Source organism: Schistocerca piceifrons, chromosome 3 (assembly GCF_021461385.2).
Source record: "Schistocerca piceifrons isolate TAMUIC-IGC-003096 chromosome 3, iqSchPice1.1, whole genome shotgun sequence".
In the NCBI taxonomy this organism is placed as follows: Eukaryota; Metazoa; Arthropoda; class Insecta; order Orthoptera; family Acrididae; genus Schistocerca; species Schistocerca piceifrons.
The window spans coordinates 762,120,375-762,141,981 of record NC_060140.1 but is presented as its reverse complement, the minus strand read 5'-3'; the positions used below and the strand labels follow the sequence as shown (position 1 = coordinate 762,141,981).

The 21,607-nt window shown below is 41.4% G+C and overlaps 1 protein-coding gene across 1 annotated transcript in view; it reads right to left on the bottom strand.

Annotated features, from left to right (window-relative positions):
- Positions 1-214: 214 nt before the first annotated feature.
- LOC124789036 (dipeptidase 1-like) overlaps positions 215-21,607 on the bottom strand; it is a 135,028-nt gene continuing 113,635 nt past the window's right edge. Inside the window, exon 4 of the mRNA XM_047256325.1 lies at positions 215-369. Within this exon, the coding sequence (XP_047112281.1) occupies positions 215-369 (155 nt within the window). The remainder of the gene's footprint in view (positions 370-21,607) is intronic.

Sequence of the window (21,607 nt, the reverse complement as noted above, 5' to 3'; positions counted from 1 at the left end):
ATAGCTACTTATTTTTCAGTGAATTTAAGTTTTCCTGAAGATAGGCTATGCCCGAAACCTTTAGGTGAGGTATTAACAAGAAGTGGAGTGTACTGTTGTTACGACGGCAAAAGTGCGGCAGTAAGGATGTTCTTTGCAGTCAAGTGGATTTTGCTATCACAAGGGAAAACAGAGCACGAAATGATGCACGGCGGACAGCCAGTGGAGCGCCGGCTCACCACGCGGTGCTGCAGAGGTGCGTCAGCGTGAGGTAGCGGACGCCGAGCACGTAGAGCATGCGCAGCACGGCCAGAGAGTTGCCCAGCGCGTGGCCGCCCTCCACACCCACCAGCGAAGCCACCAGGCCCTCGCGGTGCGCCGCCACCAACCCTATAACACAAGAGGGCACCAGCAGCGGGCTGTAAGAATAATGACAAAATTTAGTTCCGTATATAATTTAGAGACACTCAGGGGAAGATGATGATGATGTTTGGTTTATGGGGCGCTCAATTGCGCGGTCATCAGCCCCCGTACAAAGTCCCAATTCTTTACACAGTCCAGTATTTTACACAGTCCAATCTAGTCACTGTCACGAATGATGCTGACGATGAAATGATGAGGACAATACAAACACCCAGTCTCAGTTCAGAGAAAACCCCCAACCCGACCGATAATAGAACCCCGGGCCCTGTGATCCCCCAGGGGTAGAGTGGAGAGTATCTCACAGTGGAGTGTACTGGACAAGAGCTCTTTCTAAAACTCTAGTGATAGTGACAGCATCTATCGCCACACTACAGTGAAGAAGCCCATTTAAGAAAAGAGACGCAGTTCTTAAAATTAACGTAAAATATCAATTTTCGATTTTGTTTTTAACTAGCTGCACCGGCCACATTTTCTATGACTCAATCTATATAAATGGAAAAGATATAAAAGGAAAAGGACACGTTTGTAACATGTATGAAAACTGGGTGTAAGTCATCTTCTTCCCTGTCTCTGTCCAGCTCCCCCACCCCTCTCTTTGTCCGTCTCCTCCTCCAATCCCCTCTCACTGTTCGTCACCTTCTTCTCGTTTGCTATGTTCATTTCATCCCACCCCTCTATCCATCTTCCCTTCTCCCTCTCTCTCAGCTTGAGCCTTTCCTATTTTTATTGCAATTAAGGGTTTTTTCCTATTTGCGAACTGTATATATATACAGGGTGATCCATTGATAGTGACCGGGCCAAATATCTCACGAAATAAACATCAAGCGAAAAAACTACAAAGAACAAAACTCGTCTAGGTTAAAGGCGGAAACCAGGTGGCGCTATGGTTGGCCCGCTAGATGGCGCTGCCATAGGTGAAACGGATACCAACGGAATTTTTTTAAAATAGGAACCACCATTTTTATTACATATATGTGTAGTGCGTATAGAGATATGAATCTTTTACCTGGACCACTTTTTTCGCTTTGTGATAGATGGGATTGGTATCACGTAACATTTCGCCAGTGTAGACGGTATTTGCTTCGTGATACATTACCCGTGTTAAAATGGACCGTATACCAATTACGGAAAAGGTCAGTATCGAGTTGATGTATGGCAATTGTGATCAATATGCCAAACAAGCGTGTGCTGTGTATGCTTCTCGGTATCCTGGACGACATCATCGAAGTGTCTGCACCGTTCGCCGGACAGTTACGTTATTTAAGGTAACAGGAAGTGTTCAGTTACATGTGAAACGTCAGCCAAGACCTGCAACAAATGATGATGCCCAAGTAGGTGTTTTAGCTGCTGTCGCGCTAATCCGCACACCAGTAGCAGACAAGTTGCGCCAGAATCGGGAATCTCAAAAACGTCGGTGTTAAGAATACTACAGCAACATCGATTGCACCCGTACCATATTTATATGCACCAGGAATTGCATGGCGACGACTTTGAACGTCGTGTACAATTCTGCCACTGAGCACAAGAGAAATTACGGGACGATGACAGATTTTTTGCACGCTTTCTATTTAGCGACGAAGCGTCATTCACCAACAGCGGTAACGTAAACCGGCATAATATGCACTATTGGGCAACGGAAAACCCACGATGGCTGCGACAAGTGGAACATGAGCGGCCTTAGATGGTTAATGTATGGTGAGGTATTGTGAGTGGAAGGATAATTGGTCCCCATTTTACCGATGGCAATCTAAATGGTGCAATGCATACTGATTTCCTACGTAATGTTCTACCCAAGTTACTACAAGATGTTTCATTGCATCACAGAATTGGGATGTACTTCCAAAATGATGGACGTCCGGCATATAGCTCTCGTGCGGTTGAAGCGGTATTGAGTAGCATATCTCATTACAGGTGGACTGGTCGTCGAAACACCACACCATCGCTCGCACGTTCACCGGATCTGACGTCCCCGGATTTCTTTCTATGGGGAAAGTTGAAGAATACTTGCTATCGTGATCCACCGACAACGCCTGACAACATGCGTCAGCGCATTGTCAGTCCACGTGCGAACATTACGGAAGGCGAACTACTCGCTGTTGACAGGATTGTCGATACATATATTGGCAAATGCATTGAGGTTGACGAACATCATTGTGAGCATTTATTGCATTAATGTGGTATTTCCAAATAATCACGCTGTAGCAGCATGCGTTCCCAGAAATGATAAGTTCACAACGGTACATGTTTCACATTGGAACAACCGATATAAAATGTTCAAACATACCTACGTTCTGCATTTTAATTTAAAAAACCTACCGGTAACCAATTGTTCGTCTAAAACTGTGAGCCACATGTTTGTGACCATTTCAACGCCATCTATCACAAAGCCAAAAAAGTGGTCCAACTAAAACGTTCATATTTTTTTACTTACTACACGAATGTTGATGTTGTGGTCTTTAGTCCTGAGACTGGTTTGATACAGCTCTTCATGCTACTTTATCGTGTGCAAGGTTCTTCATCTCACAGTACCTACTGCAACCTACATCCTTCTGAATCTGTTTAGTGTATTCATCTCTTGGTCTCCCTCTGCGATTTTTGTCCACCACGCTGCCCTACAATACTAAATTGGTGATTCCTTGAAGCCTTAGAATATGCACTACCAACCGATCCCTTCTTCTAGTCAAGTTGTGCCACAAATTTCTCTTCTCTCCAGTTCTGTTCAATATCTCCTCATTAGTTATGTGATCAACCCATCTAATCTTCAGCATTCTTCAGTAGCACCACATTTAGAAAGCTTCTATACTCTTCTTGTCTAAACTATTAATAGTCCACGTTTCATTTCCAAACATGGCTACAATCCATACAAACACTTTCAGAAACGAATTCCTAACACTCAAATCTATAGTCGATGTTAACAAACTTCTCTTCTTCAGAAACATTTTCCTTGCCATTGCCAGTCTACATTTTATGTCATCTCTACTTCGACCATCATCAGTTATTTTGCTCCCCAAATAGCAGAAGTCCTTTACTATTTTAAGTGCCTCATTTCCTAATCTAATTCCTTCAACATCACCCGACTTAATTCGACTACATTCCATTATCCTCGCTTTGCTTTTGTTGATGTTCATCTTATATCCTCCCTTCAAGACACTCTCCATTCCGTTCTACTGCTCTTCCAAGTCCTTTGCTGCCTATGACAGAATTACAATGTGATCGGCAAACCTCAAAGTTTTTATTTCTTCTCCATGGATTTTAATACCTACTCCGAATTTTTCTATTGTTTCCTTCACTGCTTGCTCAATATACAGATCGAATAACAACGGGGAGAGGCTACAACACTGCCTCATTCCCTTCCCAACCACTGCTTCCCTTTCATGTCCCTCGACTCTGACAACTGCCATCTGGCGTCTCTACAAACTTTAAATAGCCTTTCGTTCCCTGTATTTTACCCCTGCCACCTTTAGAATTTGAAAGAGAGTATTCCAGTCAACATTGTCAAAAGCATTCTCTAAGTCTACAAATGCTAAAAACGTGGGTTTGCCTTTCCTTAATCTATTTTCTAAGGTCAGTCGTAGGGTCAGTATTGCCTCACGTGTTCCAACATTTCTACGGAATCCAAACTGATTTTGTTCCGTATATAATTTAGAGACACCCAAGGGAAGATGATGATGATGTTTGGTTTGTGGGGCGCTAAACTGCGTGGTTATCAGCACCCGTACAATGTCCCAATTCTTTACACACTCCAGTATTTTACACAGTCCAATCTAGTCACTGTCAGGAATGATGCTGATGATGAAATGATGAGGCCAACACAAACACCCAGTCTCCGACAGAGAAAATCCCCAACCCGGCTGACAATAGAACCCGGGACTCTGTGATCCCCCAGGGGTAGAGAGGGGAGTATCTCACAGTAGAGTGTATTGGACAAGAGCTCTTCCTAAGACTCTAGTTATAATGACAGCATCTATCGCATTACTACAGTGATGAAGCCCATTTACATTATTATGTTTTTAACCAGCTGCACCGGTCACATTTTCTGTGACTCAGTCTACTTAAATGGAAAAGAAATAAAAGAAACGGGACATGTTTCTAATACGTATGACAACCTGGCTATCAGTCATCTTCTCCCCCCTGTGTCTGTCCAGCTTCCCCTCCCCTTTCCTTGTCCGCCTCCTCCTCCATCCCCCTCTCACTGTTCGTCACCTTCTTCTCGTTTGCTATGTTCATTTCCTCCTCCTCTCCCCCCCTGTATCCATCTTCCCTTCTCCCTCTCTCTTAGCTTGAGAATTTTCTATTTTTACTGCAAATAAGGATTTTTTCCTACTTGCTAACTGTATATACAGGGTGGTCCATTGATAGTGACGGGGCAAATATCTCACGAAGTAAGCATCAAACGAAAAAACTACAAAGAACGAAACTCGTCTAGCTTAAAGGGGGAAACCAGGTGGCGCTATGGTTCGCCCGCTAGATGGTGCTGCCATAGGTCAAGCGGATATCAGCTGCGTTTTTTTTTTTTTCGTCACCCCCATTTTTTACTAATGTTCGTGTAGCACGTAAAGAAATATAAATGTTTTAGTTGTACCACTTTTTCGCTTTGTGATAGATGGCACTGTAATAGCCACAAACGTATAATTAGGTGGTATCACGTAACATTCCGCCAGTGCGGATGGTATTTCCTTCGTGATACATTACCCGTGTTAAAATAGACCGTTTACCAATTACGGAAAGGTCGATATCGTGTTGGTGTATGGCTGTTGTGATCAAAATGCCCAACAGGCGTGTGCTGTGTGTGCTGCTCGGTATCCCGGACGACATCATCCTTGTGTCCGGACCGTTCGCCGGATGGTTACGTTATTTAAGGTAACAGGAAGTGTTCAGCCACATGTGAAACGTGAGCCACGACCTGCAACAAATGATGATGCCCAAGTAGGTATTTTAGCTGCTGTCGCGCTAATCCGCACACCAGTAGCAGACAAACTGCGCGAGAATCGGGAATCTCAAAAACGTCGGTGTTGAGAATGCTACATCTACATCGACTGCACCCGTACCATATTTATATGCACCAGGAATTGCATGGCGACGACTTTGAACGTCGTGTACAATTCTGCCACTGAGCACAAGAGAAATTACGGGACGATGACAGATTTTTTGCATGCTTTCTATTTAGCGACGAAGTGTCATTCAACAACAGCGGTAACGTAAACCGGCATAATATGCACTGTTGGGCAACGGGAAATCCACGATGGCTGCGACAAGTGGAACATCAGCGGCCTTGCTGGATTAATGTATGGTACGACATTATGGGAGGAAGGATAGTTGGCCCCCATTTGATCGATGGCAATCTAAATGGTGCAAAGTATGCTGATTTCCCTTGTAATGTCCTACCGATGTTACTACAAGATGTTTCACTGCATGACACAATGGCGATGTACTACCAACATGATGGATGTCCGGCACATAGCTCGCCATCTGGTTTCCTCCTTCAAGCTAGACAAGTTACGTTCTTTGTAGTTTTTTCGTTTGACGCTTATGTCGTGAGATATTTGGGCCGGTCACGATCAGTGGAACACCCTGTGTGTGTGTGTGTGTGTGTGTGTGTGTGTGTGTGTAAACGTTTGTTACAATAACGTGTAAAAAGCCCGCCCGGTTGGCCGTGAGATCTAACGGACGGCTTTCCGGGCGGGAAAGAACGCCTCGTTCCTGGCACGAATCCGCCCGGCGGATTTGTATCGAGGTACGGTGATTCGGCCAGTCTGTGGATGGTTTTTAGGCGGTTTTCCATCTGCCTCGGCGAATGCGGGCTGGTTCCCCTTACTCCGCCTCAGTTACACTATGTCGGCAATTGCTGCGCAAACTAGTTCTCCACGTACGCACACACCACCATTACTCTACCACGCAAACATAGGGGTTACAGTCGTCTGGCGTGAGACGTTCCCCGGGAGGGTCCGTCGGGGGCCGAACCGCACAATCACCCTGGGTTCGGTGTGGGGCGGCGGAGGGGTAAAGTGGACTGCGGTAGTTGTCGTGGGGTTGTGGACCGCTGCGGCTGCGGCGGGGACGGAGCCTCTCCGTCGTTTCTAGGCCCACGGTTAACATACAATACAATACAACGTGTAAAAATCTGAACTGAATCGGAAATGTTCTTTTTGAGATCTTTGGTTGCGGTGTTTTCCCTTCATACAAATATCTATACATTAATTGTGTTAAGATATACATATATTACAGATTTAAATACATCTACATATATACTCCGCAAGCCACCTGACGGTGTGTGGCGGAAGGTACCCTGAGTACATCGGTTCTCCCTCCTATTCCAGTCTCGTATTGTTCAAATGGCTCTGAGCACTATGCGACTTAACTTCTGAGGTCATCAGTCGCCTAGAACTTAGAACTAATTAAACCTAACTAACCTAAGGACATCACACACATCCATGCCCGAGGCAGGATTCGAACCTGCGACCGTAACGGTCACGCGGTTCCAGACTGAAGCGCCTTTAACCGCACGGCCACACCGGCCGGCTCGTATTGTTCGTGGACAGAAGGATTGTCGGTATGCGTCTGTGTGGGCTCTAATCTCTCTGATTTTATCCTCATGGTCTCTTCGCGAGATATACGTAGGAGGGAACAATATACTGCTTGACTCTTCGGTGAAGGTATGTTCTCGAAACTTTAACAAAAGCCCGTACCGAGCTACTGAGCGTCTCTCCAGCAGAGTCTTCCACTGGTGTTTATCTATCATCTCGGTAAGTACCCAAAAACACGCCCGTAATAGAAGTCAACGTTATCTCAGACATTCAAAGCAATCGATCAAGAACTTTAGGAGATTAACGATTTTGAACAAATCAACATTTATATTTGTAAAACGTTTCCGTTTTTATTACAAATAATTGTACACATGTCAAATGACGTTCCAATAGGAACTAAAACCAATTGAGTATTCGAATGCAACGATGCGTCAAAATTTCAAACCCATCCATGGAAAACTTTCGGAGATTAGAGATTTTGAGAAACGAATATCTACGTTTGTACTTATATAGAAAATTTTGATGTTCCTGATCGTAAATCTCCAAAAGTTTTTGACCGGTTCCTTTGAAATTTTAACACGTCGTTCCATTTCTGTATGTGCACGTGTTTATAAATCTATCACTTTAATACATGTAACATATAAATTTATAATTATCACTATACGAATATGAGGGTAATGTTGTTACATAAATCCCAAGAAGATATACATATATTATATATCACACACTAAAGAATTAGGCGCATAAAAACAGGCCTCTATTAGAGTTCAACATTGCGTCACAAGTTCAAAGCAGTCGGTTAAGACTTATCGCAGATTAACGATTTTGAACGAACAACATTTACATTTTTATAACATTTCGCTTTTTATTACAAATACACCAGATGGCATTACAGTACTTGTTTAAAATCACGCGATTATTCGAATGCAATGTTGTGTCAAAATTTCGATGCAATTCATGAAAAACTTTCTGAGAAATTCAAGAAACGGATATCGACGTTTGTACTTACACAAGAACAGTGAATGTTCCTAATCCTAAATCTCCGAAATTTTTTGACTGAATGCTTTGAAAGTCTAACATATCGTTGTACTGAAATACGCGTGGGCTTTCGTATGCGTGTTTTTTTTAAAAATTGATGTGACATACAACGTTTATAAATTTAATAATAGTGAAACGTTCTTCCAAATATCTCAGAAAGTTACAAACTCTTAATTTTTATTATACATCATGTATCAAAGAAATAGGTACTTAAAACACGCCTGTATTATAATTCAACATTGTGTTAAAAGTTGAAAGTATTCGGCCGTGGACTTTCGGAGATACATCAAGCGAGGTGGTGCAGTGGACCCGCATTCGGGAGAATACCGCTTCAAAATCACGTTCGGCCTTCCAGATGTAGGTGTTTTGGTATTTCCCTAAATCGCTCCAAGCAAATGCCAGGATGGTTGCTTTGGAAGGCCACAGCCGATTGCCTTCCTCATCTTCGATACAATTCGAGCTAGTGCTCCGTCTCTGATGTTCTCGATGTCGACGGGACGCTAAGCCCGAACTTTCTTCCTGCCTTCCTTCGGAGATACATGATTTTGACCAAAATGTCTTTTACTTGTTTATTTATATAGATATTCATTGACAATGCGTTCTCAAAGCTTCAGTGATGAAATCGCATCTGAAGTGCCTGAAGAGTAATAAAATGTGTGACGCGACCTTCCTACCCACCCACTTTTTGAAGCAACGCTTCAACAACTACAGCTTCACAGTGATAACAACTCATTCACAAGGACAGGCTTCCGAACTGTATCCTGGAAGTTGTAAATCCCACTTACTAGTTTGTGGCCGATCCTGGACCTTTAAAAAGAGTGTCTTAATGGCAAAACCCAGAATCGAAATGAGTCTCTGAATTCACCCAAATGAAAACGATTCCCTAAAATCATATTTTGATCTGATACAGTTGCCGTAACTGCAACTTAGGATGCAGTTATCATATTTGATAAAGGGAACATAGGGACGATGAAGATATTAGGGAGAAGGGGCTTTAAGATAGAAAATTTCACTCAAGACGTCTTGAGAAAAGCAGATTTACAGTGCCTCTCTGCAGCGGCATAGATAGTTGAAGACGTGGTAAAGGAAAGAAGGCTGAAAACAAGAAACCACAACCTTAAAATGAAAGAGAATCGTGAATATAAATCTGGGGCTTTCTGAATAGGTGACAGAAATACAAACATTAGGTTGAACTTTAAAATGCATTTCCTGGAAATTATGTTTTTTTAAAGTTCATGGATCTTTTTCTCAGAATCTATGAAGGATACATTAATGAATTCTCTACACTTATTTCTAAATGCTCAGTAAATTTTGCCTCATTAGTAAATTTGCAAGCTGAGATATGAAATAAATGCTCGGAATTTTTGCATGAATTTTATATTGTACTTACAGAATTATAGTTAAGAAATCTTTAAAATACTCCTATTCAATATATACAAAAACCTCATTAAAGAAGTTTACTACGTGCAAGGAGATTAAGCAGAGAAAATTTTGCAGAAATCTCTTGAGTAGTTTCTGAGAAAAGAGTACATATTGTATTTTTTTAATTTTTTTTAATTCCATAAAAAAAGTTAAATATATAAAATCCAAGGAACATAACAGTAAATATGTTAATTTCATGTAAAGCATGGTACAAAATTTCACTGCCGTATCTTCAAAATTGTGACTTTGATACATTTTTGTAATGTGTGTGTTTTTCATGAACGTCCCCGCTTAAACCGTCCCTCCAGAAATATCCGAGGCCGATTTTGTTACTGGCGTGTAAGTAACTCCAGTGTAATACCTGCGGTGGCAGCCTGAAGTAACAAATGTAAGCAACAGATGAGCACTCGACCAGTATTTGTGAGCAGGCAGTGTCAAACAGGAGACGTGCAGCCTTGTTGTATCAACGTCAATATAACACAAATTCCGATAGAACAACATCTCTAAATCAAGCGTTAAAGACATTATGGAGAATGTTTTGAAGAAGAGAAAAATGAGCAATGTTTATCCCACACACCATGACCTCTAAACAAAAGTAAAAGTGTGTGAAGGCCTGTTGCGTCTTGACAGAAAATCACAACGTACTGGGTGATCAAAAATTCAGTATACATTTGAAAACTGAATAAATCACGGAATAAAGTAGATAGAGAGGTAAAAATTGACTCACATGCTTGGAATGACATGGGGTTTTATTAGAACCGAAAAATACAAAAGTCCAAAAAATGGCTGACAGATGGCGCTTCATCTGATCAGAATAGCAATAATTAGCATAACAAAGTAAGACAAAGTAAAGATGATGTTCTTTACAGGGAAAGCTCAAGATGTCCACCATCATTCCTCAACAATAGCTGTAGTCGAGGAATAATAACAGCACTGTAAAACATGTCCGGAGTTATGGTGAGGCATTGGCGTCGGATGTTGTCTTTCAGCATCCCTAGAGATGTCGGTCGATCACGATACACTTGCGACTTCAGGTAACCAACCCCAAGGCCAATAATCGCACGGACTGAGGTCTGGGAACCTAGGAGGCCAAGCATGACGAGAGTGGCGGCTGAGCACACGATCATCACCAAACGACGCGCGCAAGAGATGTTTCATGCATCTGGCAACATGGGGTGGAGCACCATCCTGCATAAACATCGTACGTTCCAGCAGGTGTTTATCAGTCAGGCTGGGGATGATGCGATACTGTAACAGATCGGCGTACCTCTCACCCGTCACGGTAGCAGTTTTGCTGTCCAGCGCCATCTGTCGGACATTTTGTGACCGTTGTTTTTTTTTTTTTGTTCTAATAAAACCCCATGTCATTCCAAGCATGTGTGTCAATTTTTACCTCTCTATCTACATTATTCCGTGGTTTACTACGTTTTCAAATTTATACTGACTTTTTGATCACCCGGTATTTTAAACTTTTTCAGGAGAAAATAATCACAGGTGAAGACACTTGGTGTTATCAATATGCACCTACCACAAAACGACAATGTGCAGAAACTCATATACTGGGTCAACGCTGCGACCTGCAGACCAATGCGACGAGGGAGTTGAAGGACTTTTCTGACACTTTTACACGACTGTATAAATGTCCTGTGTTTTGCACTCACATGGGAGAGACTATCTAGAACATCCGAAGAATTAAAACCACCATCTTAACGTTTCCCTATTTTATATTACTGCAGTCTCGAAATTTTTCGGACTGAAGAATTATGTGGTATTGTTTTAAAACAACTGTGCGCTTTGGAGCGACTACAACTTACCTGATCCTAGCACGAGTGCATGCTAAGAAGCAATGCCGCCGAATTTTCTTATGTGAAAACTTTTTAAATGAAACAAAACGTTACTAACATTCTTCATCTTCATTCTTTGTATCTATATATTTGCAGCCTTCTGTCGCTAGAGGGCTCCGAATCGTAGATTGTAATGTGGCGGTGTCTAGTGTATCGATGTCGCTGCGTGAGAAACCGTCCATTGTAATCATGTTTCGAATTCGAAGAGTTCGTCCACACATGGAGCAAACTCTCCTTCAGTATGACAATGCCACACCTCACACGAGCTCTGCGACATCTGTAATAATCCGACGCCTTGGGATCAATGTCATCGATCGTCCCCCATGATGTCCTGACTTTCCCCAAACAATTTTAATCGCTCTGCGAAACACCTTCGAGGACTTCCCTTTAACAGCGATGATGTGATACAAGTAGAGGTGAGGTTGTGACTCCGTCAAATGGCTCTGAGCACTATGGGACTTAACATTTCAGGTCATCAGTCCCCTAGAACTTAGAAGTACTTAAACCTAACCAACCTAAGGACATCACACACATCCATGCCCGAGGCAGGATTCGAACCTGCGACCGTAGCAGTCGTGCGGTTCCGGACTGAAGCGCCTAGAACCGCTCGGCCCCCGCGGCCGGCCCGTTCCGTCATCAAAGTCAAACATTCTACACTGAAGGTATTAAGAAACTGGTCTCTCGTTGGGAGAAATGTGTTCGTCGCCAGGGTGACTAGGTTGACAAATAGGTATGCAGACATGAGGAATAAATATTTAGAATGTTAATAACATTTGCTTTGTTTAAAAAGCTTTAAGAATTATCACATAAATATTCGGTGGTATTACGTTTCAGCGCGCTTTCGTAAGTTTTCCAGTGGAAGAACTTCACTATGGAGTAAGTGTCTTCTTCGCAAGTACCGTAAGAAATATTTCATGTTTATTATACATTTAGATATATCAGATATTGTTCTCTGTATTGGAGACTATGAAAACATCTATCCCAAATATTAACGATAGGAATGTTAAATTAACACAGCAGTATGACCGGATCATATCGGTCAAAAGAATTTTCCATTGTACCGGGCCAACATGTGGCACAGTCGCACGGAGTGGCCGCGCGGCTTGCGGCGCTGTCACGTACTGCGCGGCCCATCCCGCCGGTGGTTCGAGAGCTCCCTCGGGCGTGGGTGTGTGTGTTGTTCTTAGCGTAAGTTCGCTTAAGTTAGTTTAAGTAGTGAGTAAGTCTAGGGACCTAGGGACCGATGACCACAGCAGCTTCGCCCATTAGGAATTCACAAACACACACACACACACACAGCCACGCACAAGTGGCTTAACAACTTATATTTTAACGATTTTGCTCTTTAACTGGTGGACAAGTCAGCACGCAGATAGAATGAAAACAACATTAAAGAAGCCATGGAAAAATTCAGACTTTTTGAAATTTACAATCAGAGAAGGAAGTGACCCTTGCCGCAGTGGATACAACGGTTCCCGTGAGACCACCGAAGTTAAGCGCTGTCGGGCGTGGTCGGCAATTAGATGGGTGACCATCCAGGCCGCCATACACTGTTGCCATTTTTCGGGGTGCACTCAGCCTCTTGATGCCAATTGAGGAGCTGCTCGCCCGAATAGTAGCGGCTTCGGTCAAGAATACCATCATAACGACCGGGAGAGCGGTGTGTTGGCCACACGCCTCTCCCATCCGCATCCTCCACTCAGGATGACACGGCGGTCGGATGGTCCCGGTAGGCCATTCGTGGCCTGAAGACGGAGTGAAGGAAGTGACAAATGTGGGTAATTATAAATTTGAAAGAATCGGAAAGATAAATACCCAATACCAACGAAACAAATGATACAGTGTGTGGATGACAAATTCTCAACATTTTTGTACAATGTTTATAAGTGTGCTGAGTGTCCACCCTTCGTCTCACGACACAGGTTTAGACCGATAATCCCAATCCACTTAGACCCGTCGCTGTATGTCACTCGTGACGGTAAGAATAGTTATTGCGATACGGTGTCAGAAAGCTTCGAGTTTCTGTGCTGCTAGATGTGGAACATAAAAGCTGTCCTTCATCCGCGACACAGCCTATCGAGCGAGGTGGCAACGTTTCATTCTCATAGTCTCGTTGGCTGAGGGAAGTTGAGGTGTGCACTAGCTCGACAGGTAAGCTTTATGGACATTCGCAGTATCACGTCCCTCACACGGTCCACTGTCTGTTATTACTAGCCTGGTCAGCCCGAACATTTTGTATCACACAACTTAGAATTTCATGTGCCACTTGACAGTGCCCTAGTTAATTGGTGGTATCTTGTAAAACTTGTGAATGGAAAGGTCTTTTTACTTACACTTCCGACTGGCAACGGCCAAATTCTAGAACACAAAATGCTTTCTCTGCCTCGATCGGCACCATTGTCTAAAACTACGGTCAGTGGTGCCCCTCTCGACGGCTATTCAAACTTAATTACTGTCACCGCTTTCCTAGAATGTTGTTTATGTACTCTACCATCTATTATGTTATGTTTAGCCATTTATCTATGAAGATTTTTTAAGCGTTTCATAGACTTCATAATTTCCTTGTATTCAGTTCCAAGAAATCATTATGTGATGGACTTAAACCTTTATGGAAAAATAAAGTGATGGACAAGGTACCTGTTTTATTACATAACACTGGGCTGTCTCACAGTATATTAATTAACATTAGGTTTCGATCACTAACATCTCCACAGTGGAAATATATTGGGACAACTTCACATGTCATAACCCTATTTCATCAGAAAAGATGCTATAGCTGACTTGCAAACACCAGAGAAAGACACTTCACGCCATAAAAGCGGCCCAGTCACAAAGAAAGCATTGAAAAAACGAAATCATGTAACGTGCTCAGCTGCTCGACGTGGCTTGGCCTCAACAAGTCGTGGGAAGTATCCTGCAGATATATTGAGCCATGCTGCCTCTACAGCCGCCCGTAACAGCGAAAGTGCTGCAGGCGCAGTACTCTCTGCACGAAGTGACCTCTCGATTATTCCCCATAAATGTTCGATGGGTGCCCAAATCATTCGTTCAAATTGTCCAGAATGTTCTCCAAACCAATCACGAACAGCTGTGGCCCGTTGAAATGGCACATTGTCATGCATAAAAATTCCATCATTTGGGAACATGAAATCTATGAATCACTCCAAATGGTCTCCAAGTAGTCCAACGAAACCAATTCCCTGTATGTCAATCTTTATATACATGCTTGCGGGTCCTCGGCGATTCAGTATAGAATCTCGAATAAAAACATCTTTCAAAAATGGCTCTGAGCTCTATGGGACTTAACATCTATGGTCATCAGTCCCCTAGAACTTAGAACTACTTAAACCTAACTAACCTAAGGACATTACACAACACCCAGCTATCACGAGGCAGAGAAAATCCCTGACCCCCCCGGAAATCAAACCCGGGAACCCGGGCGTGGGAAGCGAGAACGCTACCGCACGACCACGAGATGCGGGCAACATCTTTCAGCGGTCTAAATTTCCAGTTGTTATTTTATTTGAGCAACCAGTTTCGGTGATACATTACGCCATCTTCAGGCCCCTGACCGACGTTTAGGAAGGTTCCCACCTCTGGTCCAGTCAAAATAGAAACCAGGATCCAGTGACTGATATCCATACATTTTTGACACAGCGATTCTCTCGATTATTATTTTATGGCAAGTGATGAGGTATGTCTGTGTCAACAATCTACAGACACCAGACCTTGAGTGCTGGCCCCTTCTTCACTGAACCAGAGGTGGGAAACCACCAACAGAACCAAACATTGACTGGAAAGGATTATAGAATGTCCAATCAAAAAAACCTTTCATACATTCAAAATTCGAATTGTTGTTTTATCTGCACAAACGTTACTCCATCTTCAGGCCCCTTACTGACGTAGGTCAAAGTAGCGGCCAGCTTTCAAAGACTGGTATCTGTAGATTTATGCTTGATACAGCGATCACTTCAACCAGATGATACGACAGTACAGAATCGATCAGTGGGTCTTACAGATGAGTTTCTACACGCCAAAGGGTAAAACAAAGAAGATTCTGACGTGATCCATTAGACCTTATCAGATCATCGAAATAACATCTCCAAGTAATCTGAAATTTCAGCTACCAGCTGCCGCAAGTGCTGGCATGATTTAGCTTTTTTATTACCCCTTGACCACATGTATCGTAATGGGCTTCACACTGATATATAACACCAATCACTATATTAATTACTGTTCACAATGCATGTGCAAGTAATTTATCCTATATTAACCTATTGTACAGAATTGTAATCCTTATCGTGAAACCCAATTCTTAGACTACTAGTATCCAAGAATTCTCTTAAACTTCAGAATGAATTGCTTTTTAACCATTTATACAACTTATTTTTAAAGTTATTGGAAGGTGTATTCATTGCAGAATGTGATAGTTTATTAAAAAGTTTCAAACAGTTCACTTTGTGAGAGTTGCCGTTTCTGTCAGCCTATGTCTAGAAATGTCAATCTCGTGTTATTTCTAGTGTCATGATAGTGTATGTTCACTCGGGTGTCAAAATCTGCTATGTTGTTGTTTGCCTCTACCAGTGAAGCATAGATATAAGGATTTTATTACTGTTCTTATTTTGGTCTTATCGAATGAAGGGCGGCAGTGTTCCCTTGGACGAGTCTTAATCATTATTCATAGCACCTTTCTTTGAATCAATGATACATCATTGACTTGATATTAGTAACCACATAACAACAGCCCATAGGATATGTGAGATTGAAAAAGTCCAAAGTAAGCAATTCTGAAATATTCCTTTCTTACTATATTGGATTATTTCCATATTTGATAGGACACCCTTGATATCTTTCTGCAGACATAATTAATATGGAGTTGACACATTAGTTTGGATTTCACAAGCTGCAACTTCGTTGCGAAAAAACACAGTGACCCGTATATGTAATCAGTTTCCTTTAATTTACGTCTATGGTAGCAATCTTTTCTGTTTAACAGATTACCGGTTTCGGTCTTTAATGACCATCATCGGATCTGTCTAATAAAATCAAAGTGCAGTGCATTAGGACTTTGATTTTATTAGACAGATCTGATGATGGTCATTAAAGACCGAAACCGGTAATCTGTTAAACAGAAAAGATTGTGACCACAGATGTAAATTAAAGGAAATTCATTGTTATGGAATTAATATATATATTGCAAGCAGTTTTACAAATTTGGCCTCTATGTCTTTATATAGTGCTGCGTTTTATTGCACGGTAGTGTATAAGATGTGAAACAGTTTAGTGTTGAGGAAAGGGTGTCCTGTGACTTTTGGCATAACCTTAACCTATCTCGATGTGTGGTGATTAACATTGTGGCGCCCGCGTAGCAGATAACTGACTGAAGCACAATATAATGTGGAAGATCACTAATTGCAACAATGAAAAAGAACAGTCCAAGGACAGACCCTGACGTACACCAGAAGTGATTTTCTTCACGTATGAATGCCCACTTCGAGTTGACATAAATTTCCTCCTGTTATTTAGATAATAATTAAGTATTTGTAGTGCTGTATTATTTTTCCATAATACTGTAGTTTCAAACTTCCTAGCACATTAAAACTGTGTGCCGGACCGAGACTCGAACCCGGGACCTTTGCGTTCCGTGGGCAAGTGCTCTACCATCCGAGCTACCCAAGCACGACTTACATCCCGTCCTCACAGCTTCACTTCTGCCAGTTTCTCGTCTCCTACCTTCCAAACTTAAAAGAAGCTCTTCTGCGAACCGTGCAGAACTAGCACTCCTGAAAGAAAGGACATTGCGGAGACATGGCTTAGCTACAGCCTGGGGGATGTTCAGAAGGCAGCTTCTGTAAAGGTTGGAAGGTAGAAGACGAAGTACTGGCAGAGTGAAGCTGTGAGGATGGGGCGTGAGTCGTGCTTGGGTAGCTCAGATGGCAGAGCACTTGCCCGCAAAAGGCAAAGATCCCGAGTTCGAGTCTCGGTCCGGCACACAGTTTTAATCTGCCAGGAACTTTCATATCAGCGCACACCCCGCTGCAGAGTGAAAATCGCATTCTGGATTCCGTAGTTTGGTTAATAATGTGTCTTAGGGGATACAGTCACAATCCTTATTGAAATCACTTAGCTCAAGAGAGACGCTATTCTAATTTTCAGTTCCAGTTAATGTCTGAGTAACAATTTCAAGGACGGCATAACTATTATTTTTTCCTTGCCGAAACCCATGCTGTCTACTGCATAGAAGGTTTTGTTTTTCAAAGGAGCTACAAAGCTGTATGCGAAAAATTGCTTCAAAGAATTTGGAAAAAATTGTAACAGTAGCCACTGGCCTGTGGTTCTCAGGGACATACGTTTCCCGCTTTTTGTTTATAGGTATAACTTCTGAAATTTTGAGCTGGGCAGGGAAAACTCCAAATTCAAGACATTTATTCATAACAAAAGCTATGGTTTGCAAATAATATGTATCGTTCTTGTTATTGTGTAGTAACATACCCAGTAGCAGCCCATGTCTCTCGACTGGTTTCTTTTAGAGTTTAATTCATTTACTATGGTAGTAAAGTATTTATTGAGCTCTTTTGGCTCAAGGAGAACTTCTTTAATTTGGGTGTAAGTGTATTTTTATGTTATAATAACCCAGGAAATGGAAGAGGATGTAGATGAAGATGAAATGGGAGATACAAAACTGCGTGAAGAGTTTGACAGAGCACTGAAAGACCTGAGTCGAAACAAGGCCTCCGGAGTAGACAACATTTCATTGGAACTACTGACAGCCTTGGGAGAGCCAGTCCTGACAAAACTCTACCATCTGGTGAGCTAGATGTATGAAACAGGCGAAATACCCTCAGACTTCAAGAAGAATATAAAACTTCCAATCCCAAAGAAAGCAGGTGTTGACAGATGTAAAAATTACCGAACAATCAGTTTAATAAGGCACAGCTGCAAAATACTAAGACGAATTCTCTACAAACGAATGGAAAAACTAGTAGAAGCCGACCTCGGGGAAGATCAGTTTGGATTCCGTAGAAATATTTGAACACGTGAGGCAATACTGACCTTGCGACTTATCTTAGAAGGAAGATTAAGGAAAGGCAAACCTACGTTTCTAGCATTTGTAGACTTAGAGAAAGCTTTTGACAATGTTGACTGGAATACTTTCTTTCAAATTCTAAAGGTAGCAAGCGTAAAATACAGGGAGCGAAAGGCTATTTACAATTTGTACAGAAGCCAGATGGCAGTTATAAGAGTCGAGGGACATGAAAAGGAAGCAGTGGTTGGGAAGGGACTGAGACAGGGTTGTAGTCTCTCCCCGATGTAATTCAACCCATATATTGAGCAAGCAGTAAAGGAAACAAAAGAAAAATTGGGAGTAGGTATTAAAATCCATGGAGAAGAAATAAAAATTTTGAGGTTCGCCGATGACATAGTAATTCTGTCAGAGACAGCAAAGGACTTGGAAGAGCAGTTGAATGGAATGGATAGTGTCTTGAAAGGAGGATATAAGATGAACATCAACAAAAGCAAAACAAGGATTATGGAATGTAGTCGAATTAAGTCGGGTGATGCTGAGGGAATTAGATTAGGAAATGAGACACTTAAAGTAGTAAAGGAGTTTTGCTATTTGGGGAGGAAAATAATTGATGATGTTCGACGTAGAGAGGATATAAAATGTAGACTTGCAATGCCAAGGAAAGCGTTTCTGAAGAAGAGAAATTTGTTAACATCGAGTATAGATTTAAGTGTCAGGAAGTTATTTCTGAAAGTATTTGTATGGAGTGTAGCCATGTATGGAAGTGAATGATGGACGATAAATAGTTTGGACAAGAAAAGAATAGAAGCTTTTGAAATGTGATGTTACAGAAGAATGCTGAAGATTAGATGGGTAGATCGCATAACAAATGAGAAAGTATTGAATAGGATTGGGGAGAAGAGAAGTTTGTGGCACAACTTGACCAGAAGAAGGGATTCGTTGGTAGGACATGTTCTGAGGCATCAAGGGATCGCCAATTTAGTATTGGAGGGCAGCGTGGAGGGTAAAAATCATAGAGGGAGATCAAGAGATGAATACACTAAGCAGATTCAGAAGGATGTAGGTTGCAGTAGGTACTGGGAGATGAAGAAGCTTGCACAAGATAGAGTAGCATGGAGAGCTGCATCAAACCAGTCTCAGGACTGAAGACCACAACAACAACGCAAGGCAGCTATATATATGTTTGGAGATCCTGCTATGTAATTTTCATAGGCAACTTGTTTGTCAAGCATAAGTTCAGCCTTATAATATTTTTTTACATTTCAGGTAAACTTTATGAAGTATGTCATACTGCTCCATACAATCTTTGCAATTAATTTTACACATCTTGTATAGTGAAAGAATTGTATCCCTAATACTAGCAACGTCATCAGTGACTATTTAAGCTTTTGACATTTTCGTTTGGTTTAGAACTGTTTCTTTTCAGTGGTGAGCAAGAGTACCATAAATCAACATACAGCTTCAAGATTTTATTGAAGAGAGTTTCTACAGATGATTTATCTACATCATCTTCATGAACAAAGTCCCAGTTTGTGTTTCTAAGGCAGTCTGTGAATTACTTGATACATTCCTCTTTCTGACCTCTAACACATGTCATGCTTGGCTTCTTATTTGTAGGCACATAATCACTATCTGGTTGTTCATAGTGGTATGTGAGGAGTAGTGGATAATGTTCTGCAAATTATTCATCTGCTATGCTGTCAATGTATAGGTTTCTTGACAAATCAACTACAATACTGTCCAAACATGCATTCCAACATGTTGGGCTGCTGTTAGCCCAACATTGCCTTAATGATCTGAGTAAGTTTAATAATATTTTTGAGTTGGGCTGGTTTTTAGCTGAACAACTTTATGTTGAAGTCAGCACATACTGCAATATTAGTTTTGAGTTTTTCTCATAATTTGATCAAATTTCTCAAAAAATAAATTAACATCACTGTTTGGAGATCTGTACAAACTGACAGTTATGATATTCTGTTCTATCACTCTTATACAACTAAATTCTCAATTTCATTCAGAGTATGAGCTTACAACTATTTTAGAAACTTTTATGTATCGTATGATAATTATTGCAACCCTATTTTCTCTCCCATTTCTGTTCATTATAGCTGCCAGAACGTACTCATTAGGTGTGAAAAAATTTCCTTAAGCCACTGTTCTGAGACACAAAATAATCCTATTTTTTGTCTTACAAAAACAGTCTATTAATTTATTTATAATACTGCAAATGTTGACTTGCATGAAGGTAAGTAATTTGCATTTGTTTTACTTTCTCTCTAAGTGATTAGGAACCTGCTTCTTACTTGAAATGTTTGTACTCTGTGATGACTGTGGAACTAAACATTTACAGTTTTCTTTAGAAAAGCGACTGGATCCTCCTCGACTGTACACTTCGTCTAACCCATCCTTTTATTTGTTTCGTGTCTTTTCTCAATTATTCTGTTAACTTGCTCGCACAAAAAGTTTCCCTTTGTAATGCAAATGTGACACATATTTCGCATGCAAATATCGATATGTATCGCCTATATCTATAACGTCTCAACTATCATACTGTGAACAAAGTTATATGATCCCAGGCGTTTGTTTTGTGTACTTCTGTGTTGAAACAATAACTTGAAGCTACATAGTGTCGATGGGGTATTGTAATAACAGTTGAATTTTTTGATTTGTTATGTTTCAAGAACCTCTTTATACCCACAATACAAGCGTCTGCTTATTAGAAGCCACAACGTTCGAGCCACTTAAACACACAACATGATTGTTTTCTTGCAGTATTATTTCCTTTTGGCTGACATATTCTAGGACAGCGCTTGTTTCTGTTCCCGGTTTCGCGATTCCAGCAGCTGCGATGACGCTATTTACGTCCTTCAATACACTATACCTCGTTATTAATACTGCAGTCAGTATCTATACTGCTTTTGTGACAACCCATTTGCCGTGACTTTTCGTCGCTGGTGGTACATACATCACTCTTGTAGAAGTTCTTGTTTGAAGCACTAGATTCCTTGTTCAGAATAACAAGCTTGTTATTAGTCACTCTAGAGTCATATGAACATGGTACACCAGTTGTGTGTTTATCACCCTCCGTTGTTAGTTTACTTCTTCAAATTTATTCATGCAGTCTTCATTGCCAGTAGAGTGCATTAAATTTACGGAAGGAAATAGGAAAAGATGAATAAAGTATACGTGAAGTGCTGTATGCACTTACATCGTACCGATGAGTAACAGTGTAAAATGGGGTACACTATAGTTTATGAGTAATGGGTGAAGTAGGTCTGACTGTTGGAAAATACTAGGCTTATATTGTTAATTTATTCTGTTGGTGTTAATTAAGAGTTGTTACGTTTTCT